General features: G+C 39.0%; 2 protein-coding genes across 2 annotated transcripts; one reads left to right on the forward strand and one right to left on the reverse strand.

Annotated features, from left to right (window-relative positions):
• The first annotated feature begins 1400 nt into the window (after positions 1-1400).
• Positions 1401-21737, forward strand: TOM1L1 (target of myb1 like 1 membrane trafficking protein). Its single transcript, XM_082492180.1, has 13 exons — positions 1401-1479; positions 7436-7585; positions 8003-8122; positions 9699-9806; positions 10489-10605; positions 13551-13684; positions 16137-16197; positions 17686-17803; positions 18674-18761; positions 19283-19343; positions 20185-20272; positions 20550-20622; positions 21595-21737. Exons 2-13 carry the CDS (start codon positions 7445-7447, stop codon positions 21656-21658), a joined length of 1173 nt encoding a protein of 390 aa, XP_082348306.1. The 5' UTR covers positions 1401-1479; positions 7436-7444; the 3' UTR covers positions 21659-21737.
• A 1744-nt stretch (positions 21738-23481) lies between these two features.
• Positions 23482-27435, reverse strand: COX11 (cytochrome c oxidase copper chaperone COX11; the record flags this gene model as incomplete). Its single annotated transcript, XM_082492271.1, has 4 exons — positions 23482-25303; positions 25789-25914; positions 26835-26990; positions 27094-27435. The coding sequence occupies 4 exons, from the start codon at positions 27433-27435 to the stop codon at positions 25121-25123; spliced, it is 807 nt and encodes a 268-aa protein (XP_082348397.1). The 3' UTR covers positions 23482-25120.
• Between the last annotated feature and the right edge of the window lie 153 nt (positions 27436-27588).

Raw genomic sequence — 27588 nt, forward strand, 5'->3', positions numbered from 1 at the left:
GCTGTGGGTCTTAGAGCTTGGAAGGTCAGTAATAACTCCCTTCTGGTCATTGCCATAAGCAACAGCATGCTTTGACCTTCAGTGTTAGTTTTTATGTGGAGCTTCTATACAACAGAGCTTTTTTTTAATAAACTATTTCCTCTTGTGCACAGCTTATGCTTACAGAGGAACTCCTTATAACTTCCTCCTAGGCAACTACAACTAGTCACAGTCTGTAACAGGATACTAGGAACAGCAAAACTGCTGTATCTAATTAGGCAAATGGTTATTTTAATGCAATATCCAGCTCCTGACCAGAGCATTTCCAGATGCTTCAGTGAGAGAAGCAAGAAGCAGGAGTGGAATAGTACTAGTACAGCTTTCTGCAAGGGAAAGTTTTTTTCTCTGCTGTCATGCTGCCATCCATTACTTGATGCTCTATTGGTATCACATAGGATTAAGAAAAATAGAGAAATCTCTTCGTTTTTCCTGATGAAGTACAACAACATTTCAAACCAAAAAAATGCAATAATGGTAAATACTCATTTAATTTCATTGGCATTGAAATATTTTCAACAGAGATTTCTTTTTTTCTTATGAAACGTTGCATTTATGCCTGTTGCTCCATCTTAGTTTCTAGAGAGATCCTAAAGAGGCTTTAGGACATCTTGTTTTTGTTGATCATGAACGTTGAGCTGGCCCTAATAATTGTACACATACAATTGTAATGGTATGATAGCCCACGTTAATCAGGCAAAACTGTTTTCCACGTGTGATAAGCTTGATACCATCTTCCACCCTTTTCCTCCTACATAGATAGTTAAGAGATATAGGGTGTATATATAGAAATCAAAATGACTGGGCTAGAAATGCCACTATCTCTGGGGTGGAATGGGTTATCCATCTGCACATGGTAATTATTCAGATGAGTTAAAAGCATCCTGCAATTATAAGATGGGAAGTTAGCCAAGACACCCCAACTCCTGATAGCACTCCCAGGAGAATATTTTTTAATTGCATCATACATGAAAAATAAGTACCAGTCAACTCTTGATACAGCTGGCAATTGTTATTGCCTTTCATAGTAATAAAAGCCATATAAGTAAATTTATTGTACAAAAGTGAAATAATATAATTTTGGAGGAGACTTTGCAGAGGAGAATAACTTTATTTCTCTGTGCAAGTCTCTGGAGGTAATGCACAGTCTGTAGTAACAAACCTGATTCACTGCTTCAGCTCAATGCTGAAGTGGTTTTGCTGAAATCAATGGGGCAATTGCTCTAGTTTTATGTGGGTGTAAATACAGGGATGAATATGGCCCTGTACCTCAGACTGGTATTTTTGGCTCTTGGATGAAGTTACAAACTAGAAAAACAGTCTAACTTCACTGGTAACTTTTTCTACTTAATTTCCTGTCACAGGCCTAAAGATGCAGTTAAAGCGCTAAAGAAAAAGCTTTCAAAAAACTGTAACCATAAGGAGATCAAGCTTACCCTGTCTGTAAGTACAGCTATATTTATATTAATTAGACACTAAGAAGGAAAACATTTTAAACGATAAGGTGGCATGCAAATTATCGCTGACACAACTCTCTGGGATGTTTTCTGGTTTTGTTGTTTGTGTGTACAGCACTACCACAGTGCAGATCAGATGGTCTACTGGCATTCTGTAGAGTCCTGGATAACGCAAATTCTTAAATTTATTGTTGTGGCTTTGTTTTTTTTCTAACTTGTACTACATAAAAATAGTATAGTTCTTATTTACTCCAGTGACTGTCCCTCTGTGAGTGCCCCACCTGTTTGTGAAAGATACAGAGGTTGGAATATTACATAAAAGCTGCATTTGACCATTCTATTACTCACCTTGTAGTATTGATCTTAGTTAAACTAAGCATGGTATGCGGTATGGTGGAATGTGTGATACCTGTTTTGTAATGGTGTTATCTTGTATAAATGAGAAACTTGAACGAAAGGGTAACAATGGTGAGTTAAGCAAGGGAGCAAGACATGGGGTAAGCCACATAAGATTCAGATGTTATGACTAAAGGTTGGAGTGGCTGGGAATGTCCTCATTTGAGATAATCTGGCCTCTAGAATCTGACAGTGGTTCTGAACTATCCCAGAGTTTGGGTAAGTGGTGTGATTTCGGTCAATTTAAGGTTTACTGGAGTATGTTAACATAGGTCTTTGTTTTCCACTACACTGGTAACATAGGCAGCAGCAGGAAGTTCCTAACACTGTCATAAGTCCAGAGATCCCAACATGAATTGCTCTTGACTAACATTAGTGCAGCTGTGAGAAGAATCATACCATTTGTATTTTAAGTTGTTGCGGATTTCTGTCTTTCATTATTTGTCTAGAAGTATTTTCTTCACCATTTCCTTTTTTGAGGTTGTAGAGGCCTATCTGCATTACACTCATGGGTTTGGTATTTGTTGTGCAAAATCATTATCTGTATCAGTATGTGCTGAGAAGTGATTAAGGAAGATAGGTGATTGATAGTGTCAAATTGTATGTCACTTAGCAATTGCCCAAGTGTCTCCTGACAAGCTAAAGATGCAGATAGATGTGTTAAACGTAAACATTCAGCTCATTCCATTTCCGCACTTCTTTCCTGGCTTCCTCCTCCACTGTCTCATGAGTCACCTTTTTGTGTGCTCAATGTGTTTGCATAACAGAAACACTCAGTTTCCACTGTAATTTCAATATCTGTATCAGGTCTGCTTTCTGTCTCCTGTAGTCTTTGTGCACCTAGGTCTTCTTCTGAATATCTGACAGAGTCAACTGGAGTTACAATAACCCAGTGCTTAGATTTAGGAGCCTTTCTCTGGATACTTACTCTGCAGATATACCCAAGGTGATATTATAGCTTAGCTCTTACGAACATAAAAGTGGGAGAAGGATCTTGTTTCAGGTGTCTCCACGGAAGAACTTTATCACGTTGACCTGGAAGCAAATTGTATTTGCTCACAGATGGACTGTGTACCAGGTTTCAGTTGTCCTTATAGTTTACCACTTTCTCACAGTTTCCTTACAGTTTCAGGCCCTATCTCCATGTCTGTTCTCACCCACTCACGTGTATGCACGTAACTCTGCCTGCCAGGCAAATCACATCCTTTTGGCCCAGCTTCTGTTTTCTGACTGCAGGTTTCTTTTCCTTCTTCCTCCTGAGTTCCTTAATACCTTTTTTTTTTTTTTTTTTTAAAATAAGTGCCAGCCTTTCCTCTAACTCTTCCTGGTTTTGTTCTTATGTAAAATCTTCCATCTCTGCCTCTCCCTCTGCTCCTGGCTCCTTTGCTTTTTCGGATTTTCTACCAGTATTGCCATCAGTTTAGCATGTGGGAAACCTTTCCTTTGATGACCTCATTGCTGACCACATATGACTTTGAACTCCTTTGTTCCCAAATCAGTCTTTCTACATGCGATATCTTCTGATTTGGGTTCTTGATTGCCTTAATGAAGTTGTTCCTATTTCCCATTTTGAATTGCTTAGATTGGAACAGCACATCATTGCAACTGGAAAACCAGAAATAATTTTCAATTCCTAAAACACAAGCAACTCTTATCTCTTAAAAATTGTTTTTCTCCCCAAATTTCTACAGAAATAAGGGCTCTTTTTTGATGAACTGTAAGTTGTTTCCTGTGTTTCCTACAGTAATTGTGGTCCTCCAGCTTTTGAGACTCTACATCAAATTGTCTTTCCTACCTACATTAGAAACTACTAAGAAGACAACAGATCTACAAATCACTTTTCTTTTGAAATGTACTTTTATTTGCTCAACCTTAAAATTCTAGAATTTAACCTTTCTAATGAAACTGCTAAAGGAGCTTATTCCCAGAAAATACACACAGATTGATATGTCAAAGTCTTCATCTGAAATAGAATGACTGCATGTGTTGTCCCAATGACAGAACCAGGGCTATGTTAAATCTCAAGAGCGTCTTCCTTCTGGCTCATAGATGTATATTTGTTTACTTGGAGGAAGGGCGAGTGCCGGCTGCATAATGTGTTGGCTATGGCTTGATTTCATGTACTCTGGTCTAGTGATGTTACCTGGTGCCTGTGAAGTTGTGTGGATTGAGGTGTCTGCACATCAGGCTATGAAGTTGCTTCATGCACAGTCTTTGATAAAGCCGAGAGATCAGGCTTGGCGGTGGTGATTTTGCAGAATGAAGAGGATTAGAACTTTTAGGCAGGAATCCAGCAAAGTGTGTATGTGTTAATTGACTTCTTGTTACTAATAGACTTTGGATACTAAACTCTGTTTTCGGAGTGAATGCTGAGGTACCTGTTCCATTGTCTCCGTAAGATCTCCCTTGGTTTTCTAAAGCACTTACTGCAGTTCCTCAGTTCTGATGCCTGTAAGGTCTTAGGAAGTGAACAGCACAGGGGGAAGTAGTTTATTGAATGCATCACCCTCTGTACCTGTATCCACACACATACTCTTACATACAAAGCAGTGGGCAGAAATTTAAGATGACCATATTGTTTCAGTTTTGCATTACATTGTTGGAAAATATCTTAAAGGAAGTCATTGGTTAGGTTTAAATTTTGGAGTTTGGTTGGGTGGGTTTTTTTGCCTTAGGCTTTTTTTCTCTCTTTCTTGTTAATATTCTGTAAGTTTTCAGATATAAAAAAAAAAATTTAGCATGGCAAATGTTAGCTTCAGATTTCTCTTTGTTAAATTAACATTTCACAAAGCAGAGGATTAAAAAAACAAAAACATGAGGGAGCCCTCCAGCTCCTCAATCAAAAAAGTCCTAGTCAATTTTATTCCACTTTATGATATATATGGGCAAAGAGGAAAAGAAAAAAAGTATTGAGTGGGAGCAAAAGAAATCCATATTTCAATAATATATATATATCATTTGAAAAATTCAAGACTTCTGAAAAAGTAGTATTTTTGAAATGCAAAATCTTGAAAGTCTACATAGCCACTGCACTGTAATTGATGAATGGCAGCTGAAAAAGCTGCTCATACAGGTTTCTTTTAAATGCTGGCACTTAGAAATAGTGTCTTGCTGTTCAAAAACTCTACTGGGTAGACATCAGTATATGTTCGTTAGAGTAATGACTTGTTCCCTTTGAGTCAGAGAGACAAAGCAGCAAACTATTCATCTATGTTCTTGCATTCACCTTCGGTCTGAGAAGTATCCATCGCAAACTACATCCATTCATTACAGCTTGATGGACCATACCTGCCTGTTTAGATGAGCTGATAGTCCTACTGAATTCTGAGTGAGGTCTCTTATTGATGAGGAATGTAGCTGACTTTCTGTTATTCACATCAACTTCTACCCTTTTTGTTTCTGCCTTAAAGTTTGTCTTCACCTCTGTTCAGATGCCTTTTATCATTCTCGTTTTGTGATGCTGTCATGTGAACCAGAGGGCTTTGATTGTGCAATTTGCCCTCCTTTTTGCTCAGCGCAGATCACTTCTCAACTGGATGTTTGGTATCAGCTAGCCTGGAACATAGCAGCTCTGTCAATTCCAACAGTTCTCAGGTTCTGCCTGTCATTTAGAGGAAGTTTAATGGTTTGGTTGAAGTTAATTTGCCCGCTCTGTTACTAAAACAAGTTTCTATAGAGATTCTGTTGTTCTATGTGGAACAGTGGTTGACTTGGCCGCCTTGGATCTATTCATTCCAATGGAACTGCTTGGGAAGGTGAAGTCCTATTTGCAACGATAAATAATCATATTGAAATTCTGATGAAAGGTGGTATTAGCATGTGGCTTGTTCATGAATGGTCCAGTTAAAAATAATTGAGTCAAAGTCTTGTTTTTCTTACACCAGCTTAGTTTCACTCAAGGTACTGGCATAATTGAGTGGAGGATATAGCCCATTAGTTCAGTACTTTCGTTTAGAGGGTAAATACTCAGTCCCTTAAGTAGAGAATTAATAATAGGGAGTAGCACACCAAATTTCCCATGCACTGGGTTGAAAATGTTTAACACAGACCATCTTTGAAGTACTGCACAGGCAAATGATTTGGTTCATTAGCATGTGTTTCATGTACTCTTTCAAATGAAAAATAATGATTCGAGCCAAGATTTTTTTTGTAATTATCTCTCAGTTTTTTTGCACAGCAGTCTGCCAGTGTCTCTTTGTTCTATCCTGTTTTCATTTCAGCAATATATTTTCTTCTGGTCTTAAACCTCTTCTCCCATAAGTTCCTGATCACACTGGGAGAAAAATCCCCAAGTCCTGAGGCTAGAAAATGAGTTACTAAGATTATTTCGACTTAGTCAAATATAGTCTGCTCTGAATAGGAAAGTATATTTAACCTACTTTTACCAAGATTACAATAGCGTCCTTTAAAATCTGTGTATCCTTTTGAAAATATATCGTCTGTTGCATGATTCAGGGGAAGATTTATCTCAAAACCCCTGAAATTTTGCAAACTTTTGTTAATTTCTGCCCTTTGCTTTCACCTTTCCATCTTCCCTCTGAAATTGGGAGGGAATGTAAGGATACAGTTGATAAGCAAAAAGCACAAGAGTAACCATTTTTCTCTTAAGTGGGGCATCATAGTCCTGTGGTCAATCTCCTGATTTGAGGCGGGCAAGATGAGTTCTGTTCCTGATTCTGCACGTGATCTGACTGACCCCAGTTTCCTATCAAGACTTGTATTGGCCTGATTTCAGATGACTGGGATGTAGTGACAGCTTTTGATACCTCTTCTGTAAAGCAGGAATTGTAATTAGCCACCTCCAGGTGTACAAGGGAGAAGTATTATATCATTATCACATACTGCTATATTTGATAGGGGCAGACATGTTGCTTGCAGGGATCCTACTCTGAGCATTCCAAGCAGAGTTTTGGAAGTAGACTTCTTTTGTGAAGGTGAATCTGACAATTGGAACAATTCAGCTATTCCATGTCAAATCAATGTGACCTTTAAAACATGTGGAGAAATAGTACTCCAAGTTGTTAAGTTTGTTCTTTTCCATTTTTTCATTAGTCTCTCACTTACAGGGCAGATTAGAAGAGTGGCATTTAATAATCTTATTTTCTTTTCTTGTAGAGCTCTTCAAAATCTGTCAGACTAGGGTACCTATGTAGTAGGCAGTGAATTAATTCTATTACCGAATCTGTAAGAGTCATTTTTGAAACTATGGATGAATTTCATGCTGTTTAGGTACTGTATGTTCAGGAACTGCTATGACGTGGAAACAAGTGTGACCATACTTCTCTGTTAAAAATAGTGTAACAGGCTAACACATCTCATTTTGTATTGTGTAGGTATAACTGCACACAGTGAGCTACTGTTTCCCTGTAGTAACCTCATCACTCATCAGACGTTCTGGTGAGATAGCTGGCAATAATCTGTTCGTATCCATTTGTGCTCTTCCCCATAACACCTTGGAACAAATGAAACAAAAGGAAACAAAAGCAGTGAAGTTGGGTTTTTTTTTCCCCTAGTATCTATGTAACAGAAGCTTTTTGTGTGTGCAGCTGCTTGACATGTGTATAGAGAACTGTGGCCCAAGATTCCAGTCTTTAGTTGTGAAGAAAGATTTCTGTAAAGACAAGCTGGTGAAACTACTGAATCCAAGATACAATCTGCCGATTGACATGCAAGAGAAAATCTTGACCTTTATCATGGTAAGTCCAGAGCAAACAGTAAGCATTTGTGTCTCTGCTATATGGTAAACATTTAATGATACAGCCCATTTCTGTACTGCAACATACTTGTGGGAATCTCTTCCTAAAGCAGACTTTATTCTTGCTGCTCCTGCTTCATGCAGGAGTAGCACAGACTGGAAGACAAAGGGAGAGAACTGGAAAACTGTCAACCTCCACATTTAATATTCCCCTCCCGGTCTGTGTATGTGCTCCCTCTGTGGTTGCACTTAGCAAGCAGGATGAGAGGTAACTTTGGAACTTTTGTGGTTCCTGCTGCTTTGGATGGAGCTAGCTGGAGTGGGTGGAGGGAATAGCCTGCCTTTAGGACCACATGTTTTAGAATTGCTTGTCAGACCCACTGACTGTCCATTTCTGTTATTGTTATTTCAAAACTAGACGTGGGCCCAGGGTTTCCAAGGAATGGTGGATGTGAGTGAAGTAAAAGAAGTTTATCTAGAATTGCTGAAGAAAGGAGTGGAGTTTCCAACTTCTGACACCAGCAGAGGGGGACCTAAGGTAGGGATACACGAGGATACTTCATTAGCCATTGTAAATCAGAAACGGGATGTGTTAATTGTATGAGCTCTGTAGACAAAGGTGTGTTTGTTTTAGGTTTTAGTTATTTAAATGCTACAGGGCAAAATATGACCAACATATCAGAGCACATGAGCAAGAATCGGTTTCAATTATAATAGCCGCGATAACAACAAAGAAACCTGGCCTGTGTAATAGTTTAGTTTATTTCAAACCACAAATTAGTGGATAAGTTCTCAAAAAGAAAGCATCTCTCTCTTGAGACTTTCAAAGTGTGTAAAGGATTTGGGCATGCTGTTTACCTCAAAATGAATGAGAACGGAGTGCTTCAAACTTGTCAGCTTCTGAAAGCCTCAACTAAAATGAGTAAGATTTTAATGAAAACACATACTGTTCAGAATATGAGCATTATCTGTCTTTAAAACAAGAGAGGTAGAAATATATAAGAAAATATTATTGTCTATATATGTCTCTAGCTGTTTGCACAGCCTGTACACAATAAATGTTTTTTAAGCATATGTTGCAGGTATCGTTGTGTAGCATCTAGGACATTAAGTATAAGTATAGCTTGAGCATTGGACATCAGCTGAAAATACAGTATGTGTTTTAAGGCTGTTCTTTCCAGATTTTTTTTTTTGCCCTTTAGAAGAGTTTTCACAAGAGTTTTGGGAAGTGTGAAAGCCATCCACCGCTGGGTGGAACCTTGCAATTACAGAATTAGATGTCTATAATCAGTGCAGAAAGGAATGATTCAGATTTATCCTGAGTTTGATTTGATGATTGAATAGTGGAATGCACAAAAGCTTATGTATTTAAAGGTGTTTTTTGAACAAGCTGTGTGGAGAATGCTCTCAATAGACAATTTTTTTTTTTTTCTGACCAAGTACAGTAGAGACAATTCTGTCTACCACATGTATCTGCCAGTTTAAGTCAGTAGCAGACCTTCTGTTGATCTCAGCAACAGCAGACCTGAACACAATTTTTAACTCGGTCTCTAGGAAGTGGAGGACCTGAAGTGTGTAGTCTTGTGTAGGTTGGGTTGGATTTGGATGTTGGGTTGTTTTTTTTATAGCAGTCAGTTCAAATGCAATGCCACTGAAGCTTTCTGCATACAAAGTGTTCTAGCTTTTCGATCCAGAAGGCCTTTGTAGTTCATCTTCTGTAGAGACTCAGACTTAACCCCCCCACTGCTTCAGAATGTGATCACAGTCTAAAGTATCCTTCATTGTAAAATTGTAGTGGTGCTTTGGGAAGGACTCTAGGCTGTTAGATGGCTTAAGAGCTCAAAGAGCTGTTCTTAGCCATTCCTGCTTCATCCTGTGATGGAATTTACTTGCAAACCCATTTAAGAGATCTGAATTCCAAGCCACGTTTCATTACAAAATAGCCATTAGATTTATTCTTGTAAATAGACCTTGCTCAACAAATTCCCTGGGAGCATTGATTGTGAGAAATCTTAGTTGTTTAGTCTGACAAAGATGTTTTGTAGCGCTCTCATCTGGATGTCTGCTTCAATTCTTTTGTTAAACTCAAGCTTTCCTCTTTTGTTTTTCCACAGGCTTCATCTCAGCCTTCTACAAAGTCATCACCATCTTCTGCTAATCCTGCAAAACGTTCTTTACTGCCTCTTCCTACAGGCCCAACATTATTGTTGACTCCTGAGCAGGTGCAGTACTACAGGTTTAAAGGGGGGTGGGTCCACTTGAAATGTACTGGTAACATGTGATTTCGACAACCTGGGTGCATGGACCACTGGAAGGGACCATCAGTTCAAGTGGCATAGTTCTATATTCATGGGTTTAGGTTCGTTCTGAAGATGTTTTACATGGTGGTGTGCCAAAGCAAAGTAGGCAGAAGTGAGTTCAATAAATGCCAAGCTGTACCCCAACCAGAAAGTGGAATCATTTACTTAAGCGTGAGAATATCTAATAATCTCTTACAATGTTGTTATGCAAATTGATAAAAGTTACTTCAAAGGTAAGTGAGAAAGCCAAACTTAATTTTGCATAAGACTTGTGAGAAGAGATTATTCTAAAAAGCAGAAAGGAAAGGACAGTTCACTTCCATTCCTGCTTGGCCTGTAGGTAATTAAAGAAAGTAACAGTAACATTATTGAGAGGGATTAACTGTAAGAAAAACGAGTAGTACTGTCAGATTTGGATCTTAGTTTGGTTGCACATATAGAAGCTGAGCTAATTCCATTCATTTTCATGGCATGTCACCAGAGTAAAATAACGCTAATTAGGCCCATTTTATACCTAATGTGGAAGAAACTGCATATTCAAGGTAAAAATTATTCTGCTCACTCAGTTCAACTGCACAATATACTGTCATCTTGAACCCAACAGATTGGGAAACTGTACAGTGAACTGGATATGGCAAAAATGAATGTGAGAGTCATGTCATCAATATTAAAAGAAAATGTTCCTGGATCTGAAAATCCCGATGATATGAATCTTTTACAGGTATGCAGTAGTTCATTGGTGGGGGCTGGTTTGGTTGGTTTGGTTTGGTCAAAGTTGATTTTAAAATATATTGAATCCTTTCTTTTACCATCTGGATTCGGATTGCCACATGAAATCTGACAAAAGGTTTTTATCTTGTTTTGCTCAGCTTTCTCTTGTCATCTTCACCTTCCCCTGACATCTAGGTAGTCAGGAAAGGACAATACAGCTTGCAATGCAAATTTAAGCTCTAGGGAATTCCAAGGGCAAAGGAATTTCATAATGGAGCGTTGTCTGTTAAGCATGTTTTGTCAAACAGCCCTGAGAACATTCCAATTGAACATGGTTGCCTTGTGGGAAAATAGATGATGACACAGTCTGTCTCTCATATCCATCCTGGAGTTTTCAGTGCACTCTTTATTATTACCAGTACCTTAAAGGCAGACTGAAGGCCAGTGAAGAATATGAAACATTGGTTTTACGTGTGTGACCTTAAAGCTTGCTGTGCTATAGATGAATCCACGTGCTCTTAAAGTGTAGCCTGAAGGAAGTGTATTGCAATAGTCCAATTTAGATTTGACAGTGAACAGGTAGATGTTCTTCTTTCTGTGATGTCATTTCGTCTACTTGCTTGTGCTGTATTTTCTATTTTAGAAATTAAAAATGCAGTATAACTTTAGCGTTTCAATAGTAACCTATGTCAATGGACATTTTTCTGTTTCATACTGTCTGCAAGAATTTGAAAAGCTTTTATCACATCCTTCTGTTTCTAAACTTACCTCTGAACTTCTATTATGAGGAAGCATTTTTGGTAATTTGTCAGCATTGAATATGTTGAAGTGATGTAACTTTTGCAAGCCTTCGGTGTACTTCTCTTGCCCAGTGGAGAATTTTTCCTTTGCAAGGAACCCTTACTGGGTGCTGTTTGTTTGCCTTCAAGGTCATGTTGTTCAGCTGTGTCCATTTATGGATTGGTTTGCAACTGTAGGTGAGATACGGTGAGATAGCAGCAGTTTGCTACCGTCTCTCATCTTTAATGACAGGCAGCGCTGCTGGTCTGGGGGAACCAGAGAGGAGACAGGCGCAATCTCTCAGTGGTTTTCGCTGCCCTGGAGATTCCTTATTGACACTCCCAGTAATAAAATGGTTGGCAAAATTTTGAGGACAGGGTGTGGAGTTCCCGTTTGTTGGGGAGTGACTAAAAACTCGTTCCTTCTATGTTAATTTCACTGTTGTTCTTTTTGTTCTTTTCCCCTGTGCAGTGAGTGTGCAGCATCAAGCATAGCTAGCCTGTTACTTTAACAATGTTTAATGTTCCCTTTTGTTTGTAGCTCTACTTGGATTGCTTGGATTAGGCTTTTGTTGTCAGAGAACAGTCCTTTACTAAAAAGAGCTGCTTGTTTAGGCTTTGAGTGAGTTGGAGACATTAATTTCATTCCTCCTGATTATCTGGAGTCTCTCAATAAAAACTGTAGCAGGGTAAACTATCAGTGCAACATATTTTCAGTTCTGTAGCTTCATTAGTGGCTAGGCTCCTCCCTTTCTCCACCCTGTTCTGGGCAAGACTTAAGACAGCAAATCTCGCTTAGCAGTAAAGTTAATAGCTAAAGCTCAGTATCAGTCAAGAAGAGTAACAAACTTTTGTACTGGACAATGAATAGACATACTTGATGGACATGCAGGAATTTGGGTCCAGATCATCATCTGGTAAGAATTAGCACAAATTCATTGGAATCACTGATGATTGTTATACCAGCTGGTAGTCCATCATTGTAAAACTCCAGTTTTCAAAATGTAAGAGTGCATGCATTGTTGTGGATAGGAGCAAAGCCAGCAAATCCATGCTTGAAATGAGCGTTTAAATTTCCTTCTTTATTGACCTTTACAAAGGAGCTAGCCTGCCTGTATAATGGCATCATAAGAAATACTTTTTTTTTTTTTTTAAATGAGGATCACGTAGTAAAGTGTGGAGTTGGAGAGGTTTTAAATTTAATTACAGACATGAAACTGAATATATTTTTGTGTGTTTTATCCTGGACTATGAAGATACAGTACCGGAAGGCACAGTACTCTAATCCTTATGCAGATGTTTTTTTGATGAAAAATCAGGTCACTTTGAAAATTATCCCAGAGCAATTTCTGAATAGCAGTGTGCAAATAGAGTAATTTTTCCCCTCTTTTTTTTTTTTCTTTTCCTTAAGTGGAGCCAGTCAGCATTTGCAAATGCACTGTGGGGAGGAATAAAATGTTGGCTGAGTTGAAGTTCCTATTGCTAAAGAAGTTGTTTCTTTGAACGTGCAAAATCTGCAGTGGAGAGGAATATAAATAAACTGTCTTCCATTTCAACTGGCAATAATGCAATAATCTACTCAATAAACTCAAATAATTCTCCTATCACCTTATTCTGCCAGTCTCATGTTACTTTCTCAAAAAGTGCATAGATTAAGTGCATCCAAACTTCCCTACTTAGAGGAATGGTTAGAGCTGGAGACTTGTGTCACAAAGCACTTCTGTCCTTTAGACTACTACTGTTTTTTCTTCAAACAGACATTGAACAGGATCACATCCATTACATTCATGTGAAGTACCCTGCTGAGTTTAATCAGCTTCAAACAGGATCAAATCAAACTTGCTCTGCATCACCCAGAGGGGTCTTCATTATTTTGCAATTTGTAATTTCAACTTTAGAGACAGATATATCTTTAGAAATAAAGGTGGGTCAAGAGGTAGGGATTGGGTAGGAATGCTGGCTGTGATGATAGTAGTTGTCAACCTGCCTTGCAGAGATCAAAGACATGAGGACTATGCTATTTGCAATGTTTGGTATGTGTGCGGTTTGTGTAAATTAAGGAATGTTACCTGTGAGTCTGCAGTGCTCAAGTGTCTTATCATTTTTCTCCAGAACTGACAAATTGGGAGACCACAGTTACAATATTTTTTTTTTTTCCTTCCCCTGCGTTGGGCAGAAACTGTATAAGACCTGTCGGATGATGCAGGAGAGGATCATGGAATTGTTGGTGACAGTGGAGAATGAAGATGTGATAGTTGAGTTAATACAAGTAAATGAAGATCTGAATAATGTCCTCCTGGGACATGAAAGGTAAGTACAGGGCCTCTCTCCTCGCTTTTGGTATCCTAACTGAGTAAGCACACTAAATGAACAAGATGGTCCCTACGTCTAACGTTGATCCTCGACAAGGAGACAGATTTTAGCCTTAAATCCAGAAAAGAAACATGATTGCAAAAAGAGTGAATTATGTATTTGTCTTCTAAACACTTCAGGAACGGCTTATAAAGGTAGTTAGAAGACCATTAGAATGGGGTAAAACAGCATAGGCAGGAAATCAGATGGAGGCACACAAACAAGCATTATTTTGGAATTTGACATTCCTTTTTGGTAGTGCATAGTGAATTCGTCATCAGTCTGCTACAAACTCTTTGGTACTGGTGATGGTCCTTATCTCTGTTAAGTGTGTATGCTTCCAGGAAAGAATACTTGTTCTCCTTTCTAAACAACTTGGACAGCTTTACGGCAGAAATTGGCCATGGAATAGCATTCTGCCTCATTGCATGTTTGAGTCGCTTGCTTTTCTCAATTAGGTTGAAACACACTGTTCTAGTTGTCTTACAGCACCAAATGTTCTTTCTTTCACACATGGAAGCACCGCAGTGCTTGTGTTGACGTTTTGCCTATGCGTCTATTATGTTACTATGTCATTGGTGGCATGACTAGATGCTAGCAAAACTGAAATTAATTTTAAACTGAAAATTTCAGTATCATTCCCCAAAATATCACAGTGAGTATACTCATGGAGAGTATTCTGGCTTAATAAGAACTAGCCTTCCATGTTAAGTAGTTTATATCTCCTCCATGGGAAGAAATGTTACAGAAATCATTATACATCTAGTGCAATGGTTCATCATTGTCATTTTTTGTCTTTTTAAACCTCTTCTGGATGCTGCATTGAAAATATCACTAATTCTTTCAAAGTGTCATGGCACAAACTTTGGGTCTAATCTCAACAACATTTAATTTTCATTTATCCTTATATCTTATGTCTACAGCAGTGTTGGCATATTTTACAGTAAGTGCCTTGAAAGAATTGGGTGCTCACTTCTTACTGTAGGAAGTTTTTTCATTTTAGTAAAGCACAACTAGAATTCTGTTCCGCTTCTGTAAATCCACTGAAGTCAGATGTGGGCTTACATTTTTGTTACAACTGATGAATACTGGCAAGGCTGAGAACCTCTTCGTACTATGAATAGCAGCTTGTGGGTATAATTCAACCAATTCCTTACGAAAGACTCACCTGATGATAGAAGGAGCAACTAATTGGCCATTGTGAAACTGGACTACAGCGTTTTAGTATTATAATGTTATGGTTTATATGTAATGAGTCTCCCTGGGTGCAGATGCATTGCACTTTAGATAAGTATTGAACTGTATTTGGTTAATGTTTGCTACAGATTTGTTCTTTGGAACTCCCTCTGAACAATGAGATGTGTAAAGAACAAACTGATTTTAACTAGCTGCATCTGTTTCAGACTATGCATATTGTTTGAAGACAAGTCATGCTGCATTCGCTGTTTCTGATTGTTAATGTAGAGTCCAAATTAAACCAGGAGCAATCACCATTGTGCAATAAACTGGTCTCATTTGTGTAGCAATGACTCCCTCTAGTGGCTTTAGCAACTTTTCGGTTCTTCCTGTATTTCAGATAAATATTTTATGTTGTGCAGTTGGAAAGGGTTTTTTTTCTCCTGTTCCTCTCTCCACATATACTATCTTTGTAGGCCTCACCAGTATGGTAACCCTGAATAGCAAATACAGTTGTATAGAGTCTCATGTCCGTATCACTTAGGGCTCTTACTTCTGAAATGGATTGACCTTGTGGATGCTGAATATGACTTGACTAATCTAAAGTGCAATACATCTGCACCCAGGGAGATTCATTACATATAAAAGATAATGTTGCTCCTCTGGACCTGGTGTAGCACTGTTATGACTCCTAGTACATAAATATTTATGCAGGTGGATTTTTTGGTTTTCTTCTTTTAAAAAAATTATTTCAAATGCCTGGACTAATGAGAGTGCTGTGTACCAGAATAGGCGTGTGGTTTTTCCTGAGATGGCATGAGGGGATGTGGGGACCTCTGAGGACAGAAGGCTTCCTGGGACTCAGCTGGAAGACTGTTCTGGTCAGAAGGAGTCGGATTTGGCACAGGGTGTGTTCAGAGTTACCTGTCTTGCATGAACAGAGGCAAACTTTATTTTCAGCTGTGCCTTGGTTTTGTTTTGGAAGAAACAGATGGCTGTATCCAAAAGCGTGCCCAAGAACAAACTAACTGGTGATCAGGGGACCACAGCCCTTGAGAAGAGTGAGCCAATTGCTAGTGCAGAGACAAGTGCCCCAGAGAAAAGCGCTTGTAGTGCTTGTTTGGCACCTCTGGAATCTTTTGATAATCAGGCTTCGATTATAACTGGTTTCATAGTCTTCTGAACGATTTCACAGAAATGTAAGAATGAACATTTAACTCTGCAACTTCAACAGGTTCTCTCGAAACAGAGTTCGTTTTTTGGAGAATCAGAGAATACAACGTGAACGCACAGAGGTGAGTAATTATAGATGAACTCATGAACTGCAGGACTGTAAACACTCCCTTTTCTATTCCTTGTGAAAAATACACTTTTAATATATGCAGAATTTTATTCTCTAGTTGAGAGGTACAGGCAACAGTAGGCTGATACTACTTTTACTGATTTTTCTAAAGTCTCACTTGCAGAACTTCATGCAAATTCATGTAACTAAGTAGCAAATAATGTCAAATCTAAGAAGGAACCTTGATCAGGAAAAATGAGAGAGATCGATCTATTCAAATGCCAGTTTATTACCTCTACAGCTAAGCACTATTACCTGCAATATACAAAATGAGCAACTATAATGTTTCTTTTCATTTGTTCTCTATTAAGCATTTACAGACTGAAATACTATTCCACTATCAGAATTCACTATTACTGATGTTTTTTTCTGAGACAAAGCTTTTTGTGAATCGTGAATAATGGCTTGTAGCAAATCTTTAATGACTATCCTTTATTGATTGATAATTATGGTTGTTAATTATATTGCCCAAAGTAGTTTTGCACGTGTTTCAGCTTCTGCTAAGCCATAATTGTGGAGTCATCTAGGACTCAACATGAAAATTGACTGCATTGTGACTGCTGAAATACAGCTAACAATAATTTTTAAAAAAGTAGAAGCTGATCTTGTTTTCCTTGAAAAGCCACTATTACTACATTCTGGTTATGTGGGTGGATGTTTTTGCTTGGTGGATGCACTGTTGGATTAGTTAAAAGTCAAAATGGTGCAGTCTGTGCATTTTTTATATTGTTTAGGAGTCTCCAAATTTAAAATGCATCATCTTTTTTTTTTTTTTTTAATCTGGTGTGACCACACCCAGATGATTCAAGCATGTGGTTTTTATTAAAATCTTTGGTTGGCTACATTTTTAATTATAACACATTCACAGCAGAAACAAAGGGAACCCTTTTCTGTGTCCTATGAAACATTGTTTTGATTTTGAACTTTTCCTATCCAAAACAGGACTGAAAAAAATCTCCTAAATATGTATCAAATCTCAATAACACAAGTAAATAGCATGAAAATAATTGCAGAGGATCAATCAGATGATTGATATCAAACCTGTATCTAAACAAGCTCACCATTGCTTTTTAGAATTGAGTCCATTCTATTGCCTACTTTGGAATTATTTTCCTTAATTTTTGGAAATAGCAACCTTGCTGAAAGTGATCTTTTCTGGAAAGCATTTTTTGTTTCATTAGCTATCTTTCACACACACAAAAAAAATCCTGGTCTTCTCTCATAATTGCCAATTTTTAATATTATGATTTTAGAAGTTTATATTCTGTGAAAATAGCAATTTGTTTAAAACTGTACAAGTTCTTTTAAAAAAAAAAAAAAAAACAAACAAAAAAAAAAAAAAAAAAAAAAACAAAAACCAAGAGAACAAAAAAACCCCACCCAAAACACAACAAAACACAAAAAAAACCCTAAACTACTTTATTCTTTTTCAAACGTTAAGCTATACAGGAAACAGCCATCTGCTCCCTCAAGTGATCTGCTCGACCTCTCTGTAGATTCTCCATCTCCCGTGTCAACAGTGGTGCAAACTGACTCTGCAGTGTCTCCTTCAGGCCTTAGTAAGTGATGAATGCACGTTTCCCTTGCAGTCTGGTTTCATAAAGCAAACCCAACGAGAGCTTAGTGGAGGAATTAAGTAGTTTCTTGTAAGAAAGAAAACAAAGGTACCCCTTAACTTTAAGGATGTTCCTTAAATCTCCTTAAAAGGAGAATTGATGTGTGTGCATAGGAAAAAAATGTTAGCTAGGATAAGGTTGCCTGTAACTTCTTTGCAGTGGAAGCAATAATCTTTTTCCCTCTTACGTAAATTTGAATAGTAGAACATCGTCTGTTTTCTATTACAATGAAGCCTGTAAAACAGTCTGGTAGTTGCTTGTTCTGTAGCCTTGGAAGAAAGAAACAGATACACTTTTCTGATACCCTCTTGATATCCTAAGTTTCTTCAGGAGGCGCTTGCTGTTAGAAACAGTCCACTTTGAGAAAAGTACTCAACTCCTCTAACTTTAGACTTTTTTCATAGTCAGAGGAGTGAGTAAAGCTCCTAACTTTGGTACCCCGAATTACTGTTTGTAGAAGCCCTGCCTTTATCCACACTAGGGCAGTCCATATACAGAGGTTAAAGGTGAGAATGCCCAAGCAGGAATAAATGCTTATAATTCCATTTTAATCTTTTGAAAATAGTGAAAGTGGTGTCTACTGTGTATAGCGCTACTGATGTTGTTCTGATGTTTTAAGGAGATAAATATATCGCATCTATAACCTTTTCAGAGTTATTAAAATTTTGCCTTTCATGTGATAAACAGCAATTAGTTTCAGATTCTTTATATGCCTTCCAAACAAAACTTTACCCTTTCAATGTTCATAATACAAGTAACTCATATTTGCTTAATAATGTTTAAGTGATCACTAATTCACACTTTGAATTTCAGATTGCATATCTGCAGATAAAAACAGGCATCATCCATCAATTTATCCACAGCTAGATTTAGCAACTACTGCAAAAGCTCAGCAATTCCCGTGAGTAATCTCTCATCAAGAAATGGTAACAGATAACAGAACTTCAGAGGTATTAGTACTCTGTAATTCATCTAATGAATTTATAGAAAGCTCTGAGAACACAGATTTACTACTTTTACACATTAGTCCAGTAAAACAACTGAAAATTACCTGTGTGCTAGATGCTGCTTAACATGCTTAAAAATACACTGCTCCTGCAGCATTGTTCAGTCATAGATATAAATTTATCTCAACAATCAAACCATACTGGAGATATATGTGACTTTCTGCTTGAGCATTGCCAATGCTGCAGTGAAAGGGAGAAACAGATGAATTGTACAGGTCAATAAGAAGAGTTTAATATGGGAGCAGTGTCCTTGTTGTTCCCTGCCCTTTCTGTGAATGGGACGCTGTCCCACCTGCCCATACTGCTCTCAGTTGTGACATAAGGTGAAGCCAGACCAGCAAAAAAATAATGTAGCCATCAGAATATACAGTTTCAATAGTTTCTCAGTTACTTTCAATGTATTACTCTCTCCTAGATTTGCAACTGAAGCACAAAACAATAGTGTAAGCAACCCAGCTGGACATTCGTATAGCAATGTGAGTAACACTCATGTTCAGAATAATCATTCTTTGCTGGCGACTGTCAAAATGAGAACTGCTTGGATTTGCCCCGACTACTGTCCAAATGGGATACAAAGATCTATTTTGTGGCCCTTCTCCGTACATCAGGGAATAGTCTGTATTTGGTGATGAGGCCAACTTTCCTCTTTTGATACCACAGATGCTAATATCAAAGCATATGTTCTTGGGTCCAGCACAATCTCAGGGGAGTTTGCAGAAAGCAGTTGCTCTATTATTTGTGTTTAATCTGTTGCTGGGTGAAGCAAGCTGAGATCTCCTTAAAAAAAAAAAAAAAAAAAAACCAACAAAAACCACAACAAACTCCCACAAACACCAAACAACCCACCAAAAAAAACCAAACACTGAAAAACCAAGTACAGTGTAGAACAAATGGCATGTGCTGCAGACAAAACACCTCTGACTGAAGGAATGCAAAGAATATGAAGGGGCTTTGAGGTAATGTTATGAATTTTAATGCTATTCTGTGTAGGCAGTATGAAATAGAAAAAACGAGAAGCAGCCCCCAAACTCACACACGTATTCCCTATTTTAAACCACAAGTAAAAGCATGTATTTGTCTTGTGAGTACTGCAGTCTTTGAGTCTGTAGTGCAACAAATTACACAGAAGTAAATTAAACAAATGTGCTGTAGATAACTTTGTGTGAAGAATGGAGATTATTTAGATTGATAACTGTTGACCTTAGAATTTACCTGCTATAGTCTGAGAGTCTAAATATAAGTTGGCAGTTGTAAGTTAAGTCAAACCAGTTCTCCTAGAACAATCTGTTCATGCGCTGTTTTGTTTGATATCCTTAGTTGGCAACTCTTTTAAGCCCAGTGCCTCTGAATCCAGTAAACCTGCAGACTGGACATACTACGTCATTAAATGGACCCTCAGCAGCAGGTAATAAATACTGCAGGCCATCTAACTTTCATGGAGATATGTTTTTCTTGTTAGAATCTAATGGCTGTTAAAGGCTAGGAGCAGCAACAAACGTTGACAAAATCTCATATTGCTCTTGGCTTCTCTTAGACATGTATGTCTGTTTTAGCAGTTAAAGCAACTAGATACATAGGAGATAATCTGCTGCTTTCAGGAAGATACACAAAAGTAACATGCAGTAAGCATGCTTTTCATTTACATTTAAATCTGGATTTTTCTGCCTGTCTTTATTCTTCAGCTGCATCAAAGAACAAGTCACAGTCACCTCATTACTATGAGATAATGGAATTTGATCCCTTGGCTCCCACTGAGTAAGTAACTTTTAAAATATAAAATATACAGTTTTCTTAGGTGCCAAAGGCAAGAAGGCTTCTGAGATGGCTCTTTCTTCTGAGTGACAAAACAGACCACACTATTTAGACCGCATTAGCTGACCAACTGGGTCGCTAATGTAAATCAGTGGCTGCGTTTTGTACATTTTCTTTCAATATTTCTGGCATAACCAATTAAGGAATAAACTCCTATAGTGTGTTCATTGAACATCATCTGTAAAACTGGTGGAGTAATGCTGTGTCAGAAATGATCTACTAAATACTATACAGTGATATGAAAAGATGAATAAAATGTGGTAAGGGTCCTGGTGGAGGAAGCTGTTTGACACTTCAACACAGGTAGTTCTGGAGTGAGGTGACCAAAGTAATTCCTGTTCACAGCAGTTGTGATTTTTAAGAATGTTGTTCTATTGTGTATCAAGAAAATCTTAAATTTAAATATAAGCTACAAAAGGGAATGGATGCTGGGACTCTCCAGAGAGCCATAGACAGAATCTAATATGAAACTAAATGGATGGCAGAACTCTCTACCAGTAAATTGCAAAAAAAAATGAGCCATCTACACAAAACTTTTTTCCAAGGAACCATCAAATTCTGAGGTAGAGAAACCTCTACAAAGCTTTTATTTATTTACTTACTTACTTATTTTTAACTAGTGCAGTAATTGCATGCCACGTGGTATGCCTGCCATATGCATTTTGCAGTCCTGTTCCTGAATCTATTTCATCAAAAGTGACAGTGTCCAGAGGTCTCACATCAAATACATAATAACAGTCTCACTATAGGATTGGCTCTTTGTTCCCATGGAAACCTGAGCATCCTGCAACTGATGCTCCCTTTGGCAAACACTACAAACTCTTGGCAGTTCATGCTTGGGCAGGATTTCATTGGTGCATTTTGTCAAAACGAAACAACTGTGATGTAGGAGTCACCCTGTTCCTCTTCTTTCAGAGCCATTTATGAAGAAATTGATGTTGTGCTGAAGACAGAAGTTAAAAAGGATACAGAATGCTGAAGGTGGAGTCTTTTACTGAACACAGGTTATTCTCTGATGCTGGTCCTGTGCAGTGCTTCCTGTAACGTACAAGTGAATAACAGAACAGGTTTTGTATTTTGACACAACAAAATGTATTGGAGTACTAAGCTGTGTGGAAGTTGAAGAGTTACTTGGATCTACACCTTAATAATTTGTCATAAATGTTCAACTGTGTATTCTTCAAGATGACTTGCGTGTTTATTTTTAAAGTATTTTTGGAGCCTTTAAAATATGATTTCCAAATTCACCTGCATATGAAGTAACATTTGACACATGACGCAAGTAAACCAAAAGGATGCTTGCAAGTTAACTGTTTCTTTGTATTGCTTTACCCCTTTATGGAGCAAACAAAACAGAATGTTATTGTTTACAGAAACTGCAGAATCTGGTTTCTATTTTGGCCTCATTGCTGTCTGTGTTAATCTCCCTATAAATTTATAAGGGGGTTTTGATACGTAGGACTTTTCTAAAATTTGGCCTCTTGATAGCTTTCTGAAGGCACGTGGTGTTACTTTCCTACATTCATATTCTGAATACAGATTTTGTTTTCTTCCTAAAAGCCTACGATAGAGTTGGATTTTTGTCTTGCTGAGAACCTGAGCTGGGACATGAGGTGCTGTCATCCATGACTAACAGAACAGAAAAAACCTTGCTTGTTTCTATGTTGTTGTTGTTCCTTTTATTTACTCAGTAAATATTGGAGGGGGATCAATCATTATTTTCAATGTTCCTGCCCTGCAGAGATTGCTGTTCTGGTGAAGGAAAAAATAATCATCTACAATGCAGATGAGCAATAGTTACACATTTATTTTAGTCAAGTTGTTTAACCCTGTTAATAATAGTTTTATCTTTAAAGTGCCTTATCTATTTTAATGCTGAATGTAAAATGTGCACTTTAACAGGTATAGTTCTCTGAATTTATAATTGATATAAAATTTGAGAACCTAGTTCATGTTCATAGCTGATAAGCTAACTTTTTGTGAAATACATTTTAAATGTTAACTGTTAACATAAGAAGTTCTCAGTCGGTTTTGCAATTTTTGTAGCATAAAATTCCAAATAAAAGCAAATGCTTACTGAGAGGTTAACCCCCATCATGTCTGAGTTTTTACCAGATGACACGTGTATTCCATGAAATACTGAATGTAGATAGTATTGGAAGTATTTTAGTGTGAATCCGTGGTGTTCCAATTTTGCAGTCTGTTGTTAGGACCATTAGAACACCTTACTTCTATCAAAAACACACCCTTGAAGAAGCTTGGGGGTTTTGTACACAGAGGTGAAAAGGTAAGCTGCTTTATTATTATTTTTTTTATAATATTTGCAAGGCTCTGGCCAGCAGCCTGAGAAAACTGTGGGAAATAGGATTTGAGGTGGATTGATTTTTCCCTGCAGCTTAGTTGCATTGGTAAACCCCTAGCACGCTGAAGTGTAACAAATTAAAATATGCTATTTCAGTATGGTAATCCATAATGGATGATTGCTAACTGAACTTTTCCATGTTAAAGAAGCAAAATGGTCACGGATAGATGAAAGGGAACTGGCTAATTACTGAGGTTAGAGAGCCTGGTTTATAGTTGGAATGTGCTCAGTATCGGTGCAAACTTGGGCTTTCAAACTCAGGAGGAAAACCCACATTTTTATGAAACTCGCACTTGCCAGGGGGATATTCCTTTTCTTCTGGAGCATGCGGCCCGAATAAAGCAATGTGTGGAGAACTGTCATAATCAGTTCAACTTTCGAAAATATAATGGACTAGAGACAGCCCAGGTAAGAATTATTTTTTTTTTCCGAGCCTGGATTCAAAGATTTGTCTTGGTGTGTGGGGTTTTTTTGGGTTTGAGTTGTTTTTTTTTTTTTCTGAAGCATATCTGGAATTAGAGATTATAAAGCTTGCTACTGTCTTCATACAGATGTGTTTCACTTGTGTGGGGTCCATGTGTTCTGGTACATAAAATGAATTAGAGAGGTGAAAGAATGTAAAGTTTTAAAACTTTAATAAATACACAGTGAAGACCTGACATCAATGTCATCCAGAATCTATTTAAACAACACATAGAATTGGTACAATAATGATTTTTAAAGGTAGCATCCATTTATTTTTCAAAAGAGCACTTTTTAAATTATTGTATGCAAACATAATTGAGACTAAAGTAACCGGAAGTTATTTCTGATCTACCTATTACCTTTTTAAAGTCCAAACACACCAACATTAGTTTGACTTTGTTAGATCTCATCTGCTGAAAAGGGGTAGAAAGAACAGGCCTAGCAGATGAGATACTGAGCTGAGATTTATTCCTGTCTGAAAATGAGCAGGCCACTTAAACGTGCTCTGCAACTCACTCCTCATTTCCAGAGCTATGATAAAGCATTATTATCCCTACCCCAAAGCTAATGATGAGAAGTTACATACATATATGCTTACGTGTTCTGGTGGTAAACAGAGTACCTAGGAGTACCTCTGAACAGCTGATATGCTGCTGGGCAGGTTTTGTCCGACTTAACCTCTGCGCCGGGTTGATTTCCTTTTGGTTTCTGAGGAGACTCCTATGCCATTAATTTAGCCTGCAATTTAGAGCAGTTATTTATGTACTGCCTTTCCCTTCAAAGCCCTTCATACATAAGCCTGCCTTGTCTCTGTGTAGAGGAGCGCGGCGTACAGCCCTCTGCGGAGTCGAAGGGCAGTCATTAGCAGTACAGATACTGTAAATGAGTTGAACACAACATGGAAATTTGAAGATGGTATTTCTAAATGGAAACCACACATGTGACGAGCTTACATTTAAATTACTGTTCCTCATTCAAATGATAACAGTTTTAGAGCAGTCTGCTCTTACCAAATGAACTACTGATTCAGTAATAATTTGAGAGGGTGCATCATCTTCTGAATCATCTTATCCTCTTGTGCCACGGGAAAGTTACATAGCAATACCGTCTAACTTTGTTTAGTTTTGAGATTTCATGAACTGATTACTTGGGTTTACCTTTTTATAAAGTAACTTACTTCTGAGTTATTCTTCAGAGCCAGCAATGCAATTTTAGATGCTTACTAAACTGATTTGTTCCTCTGTATTTAAGATCTCAATTTACACTTGAGTTTAAAAATTTGCCTTACAGTATAATTTGCCTCAATCAGGTAACATGTATCGTATAAAAAGATGGCTTAAGAAAACCCTCTCTCTTCCAGGAACAGTGTGTTCCTTTCTATTGTCTGATGAAGAAATACTATCCCTAAGAAATAATATTACAACTACAAAATCTTTGTAAAAAAAAAAAAAAAAAAAAAGGAAATAAATCCTTTCATAACAGCAGCATGTGCCCATGGTAGTTTAATAATATCATTTCATATAGCACAGTACTCCTGCAGTTTTTCCTTCCATCGAAAAATGGTTCAAAACTGGTAGTCACGTTGCAGTAGTAAAACTGGCTAGAGATTGCCCGTTACTGATATCCAGGAAGTGGTAACTTCTGTCCTTCCTTTGCTTCAAAAAAGGTGTAAGAGAGGGTGATCAAATCAACTTTAGCCATTTTAGGATCCTCTACAAATTCTGGATCAATGTAGAAAAAGACAGGCATGTCCACTTCCTCTTGAGGATTTAGCCGCTGTTCTTCAAAACAAAAGCACTGCATGAGGGAGGAAAAAAACCCAACCAATTAGACAATAGCTATGGTAAACTTTGTCTGCCAACATGACAGAAAGCTTCGCCTTTTAAAACCAACTCTCATTCCCAGTACACCCCTAAAATCCTGGGAAAGATCAACCATATGAGCAACAAGACAGCAATACAGCAATTCTGTTCCTGTTGTGTTACAGGAGGTAAAGTGCAAATTGGCCAGGTTTGCTCACATCGTTACCATCTGCCCTCAATGTCTCTACTAATAAATATCATATATTTGGGAGCCACTCTAGACAGTACTGCAGCTTGTTATGAAGACAGTTAGGCTAAGAATGAACTGTTGCACTGTCATTTGTAAAAATCAAGGCATTTTCTTAAAATGCTGGCATGCAAAGAATAGTATTCAGGATTAAAATGAGAAAAAGATAATTTATGGGTAACAATTCTCATTCATGTAAAGGAAAAAGTAATCTTTCTGTTGCTCGCACTTACTTGTATTTTATTGAAATACTGTCCTGCTTCAAAGGGTATTACGTTGTAGGTAGAGATTCCAATTATTGGTTTGTCAGTAGGATTTTTTGCTTTATAAAATGCCAGTGCGGTCTCTCCTGGTACCACCTGTATAAAGTAATTGCACGGTGATTTTAAAGCCACTGCAGCCTTCCACCCCTCAGAGTTCTTTAGACTTCAGCTAGAATTAGTTCATTTTCTTTTTCATTGTTTCAAGCTGGTTACTTCACTACTTCACAAGTATTTTGCTTATAGACAATTCACCCTTATTCAAAATTAAAAGCATTAATAACGTTATATGTGTGCATTTTTAATTTTACCCAGTTTACCACCGAGACTTCTATTATTCTCAGCAGTTTAGAAGCATACAGAGCTTTTTTAAATATGCAGATTTATATATGGTGTACTTTTCATTTTTGAAGTTACCATTCTTTCAATACTGGACTCAGAAACCAGTTAAGAAGTTATGGGGTCTTTTTGCGGGGTTTTTTGTGTGTGGGTTTTGTGGTTGTTTTGTTTTTTTTTGCATGTGTGTGAGTTTTTATTAAGAAGTAATTTAAAATAGTAAACTTAGATTAAAGTCTTTGGGTTTTTAAATATGGAAACAGTCCAACAGCAATAGGGGCAAGACGAGAAGGTACTAGGGATACCCACAGGTATATATAAATACACTTTGATAGCAATCCTTTTTGGTAGCTTGATGGGATAGTAGGGGAGCAACTACACTTTAACTACAACGCAAGAGGCAATGGCAGTTCTGCCGTCTGATAGAAAGCGACACCAGCGCTGCCTTCCCATCCGGCTCCAAAAATAAAATTCTGGGTGTCAGCACAGCAGGGGCACCCCGGACCACCGGGGCCCCACCGCACGGGCTGTGTGTGTCCCCGCATCGGGGCCCAGGCGTGTGCGGACAGATGGATCCCCGCGGGCGGACCCCGCGGGACATGAAGGTGTGAGGCAAAGCCTGAGGCTCCCCCCGCCCGGCGGGAGCGGCTCTGCGCCAGGCTGAGCGCGAAGCCGTCACTCACGTAGATTTCGCTCTGCTGCGGCTTGAAGTTCCACTGGATGCTGGAATGCACGTCCGCGTTGAAGGTCACCCTGATGACCCGGTCTCTCACCGGCTCCATCCTCTCGATCTGCTCCGCGCTGTGGCCCGCGCTCGTCGTTCCGCCCAGGCCCGTCGCCTGACAGAGAGGAAGGGCGGTGAGTGACCCGCGCCGGCCCTTCCGCCGCCTCCCCCCTCCTCCACCTCCGCGGGCGGCGCGGAGCCGCGGGGCTCCCGCGTACCTGGCAGTAGAGGCGGTAGAGCGGCACGGCCGCGTAGGACATGCCCACCATGCCCACGGCGGCGGCGGCGATGTAGGCCAGCGCCGACCGGTTCCGGCGCCGCCATTCCTCCTCTTGCCTGCGGGTGAAGGGGTTGGAACTCCGCAACCCGCGGGCCCCTTGAGGGGCCGCCACCCGCCCGCCCGCCGCCCAGAGCCCGTACCGAGCCTTCCCCTCCGGCCACCCGCCGGTGGGGCCCGGCCGGGGAAGGGTCCGGCCCAGCGCCAGGGCCCAGAGCGGCCCCGGCCCCCCGGGCAGCCGCAGGGCCCCGCAGCGCGCCCAGCCCCGCCCGCACAGCCCCATGCCGCTGCCGGCGCCGGGCGGGGCGCGGCTGTTCTCGCGAGAGGCGGCGGCGGCGGCGGGGTGAGTCCGCGCTCCCCTCTCTCCGCTCCGCCCCGCGGCGGGCGGTGGCGGCTGCCCGGCCGCTCCCGGCGGCCGTTTGTCGGCGTGAGGGGC

The sequence above is a fragment of the Vanellus vanellus genome (genome assembly GCF_965231255.1).
Source record: "Vanellus vanellus genome assembly, chromosome: 17".
Classification (NCBI taxonomy): domain Eukaryota; kingdom Metazoa; phylum Chordata; class Aves; order Charadriiformes; family Charadriidae; genus Vanellus; species Vanellus vanellus.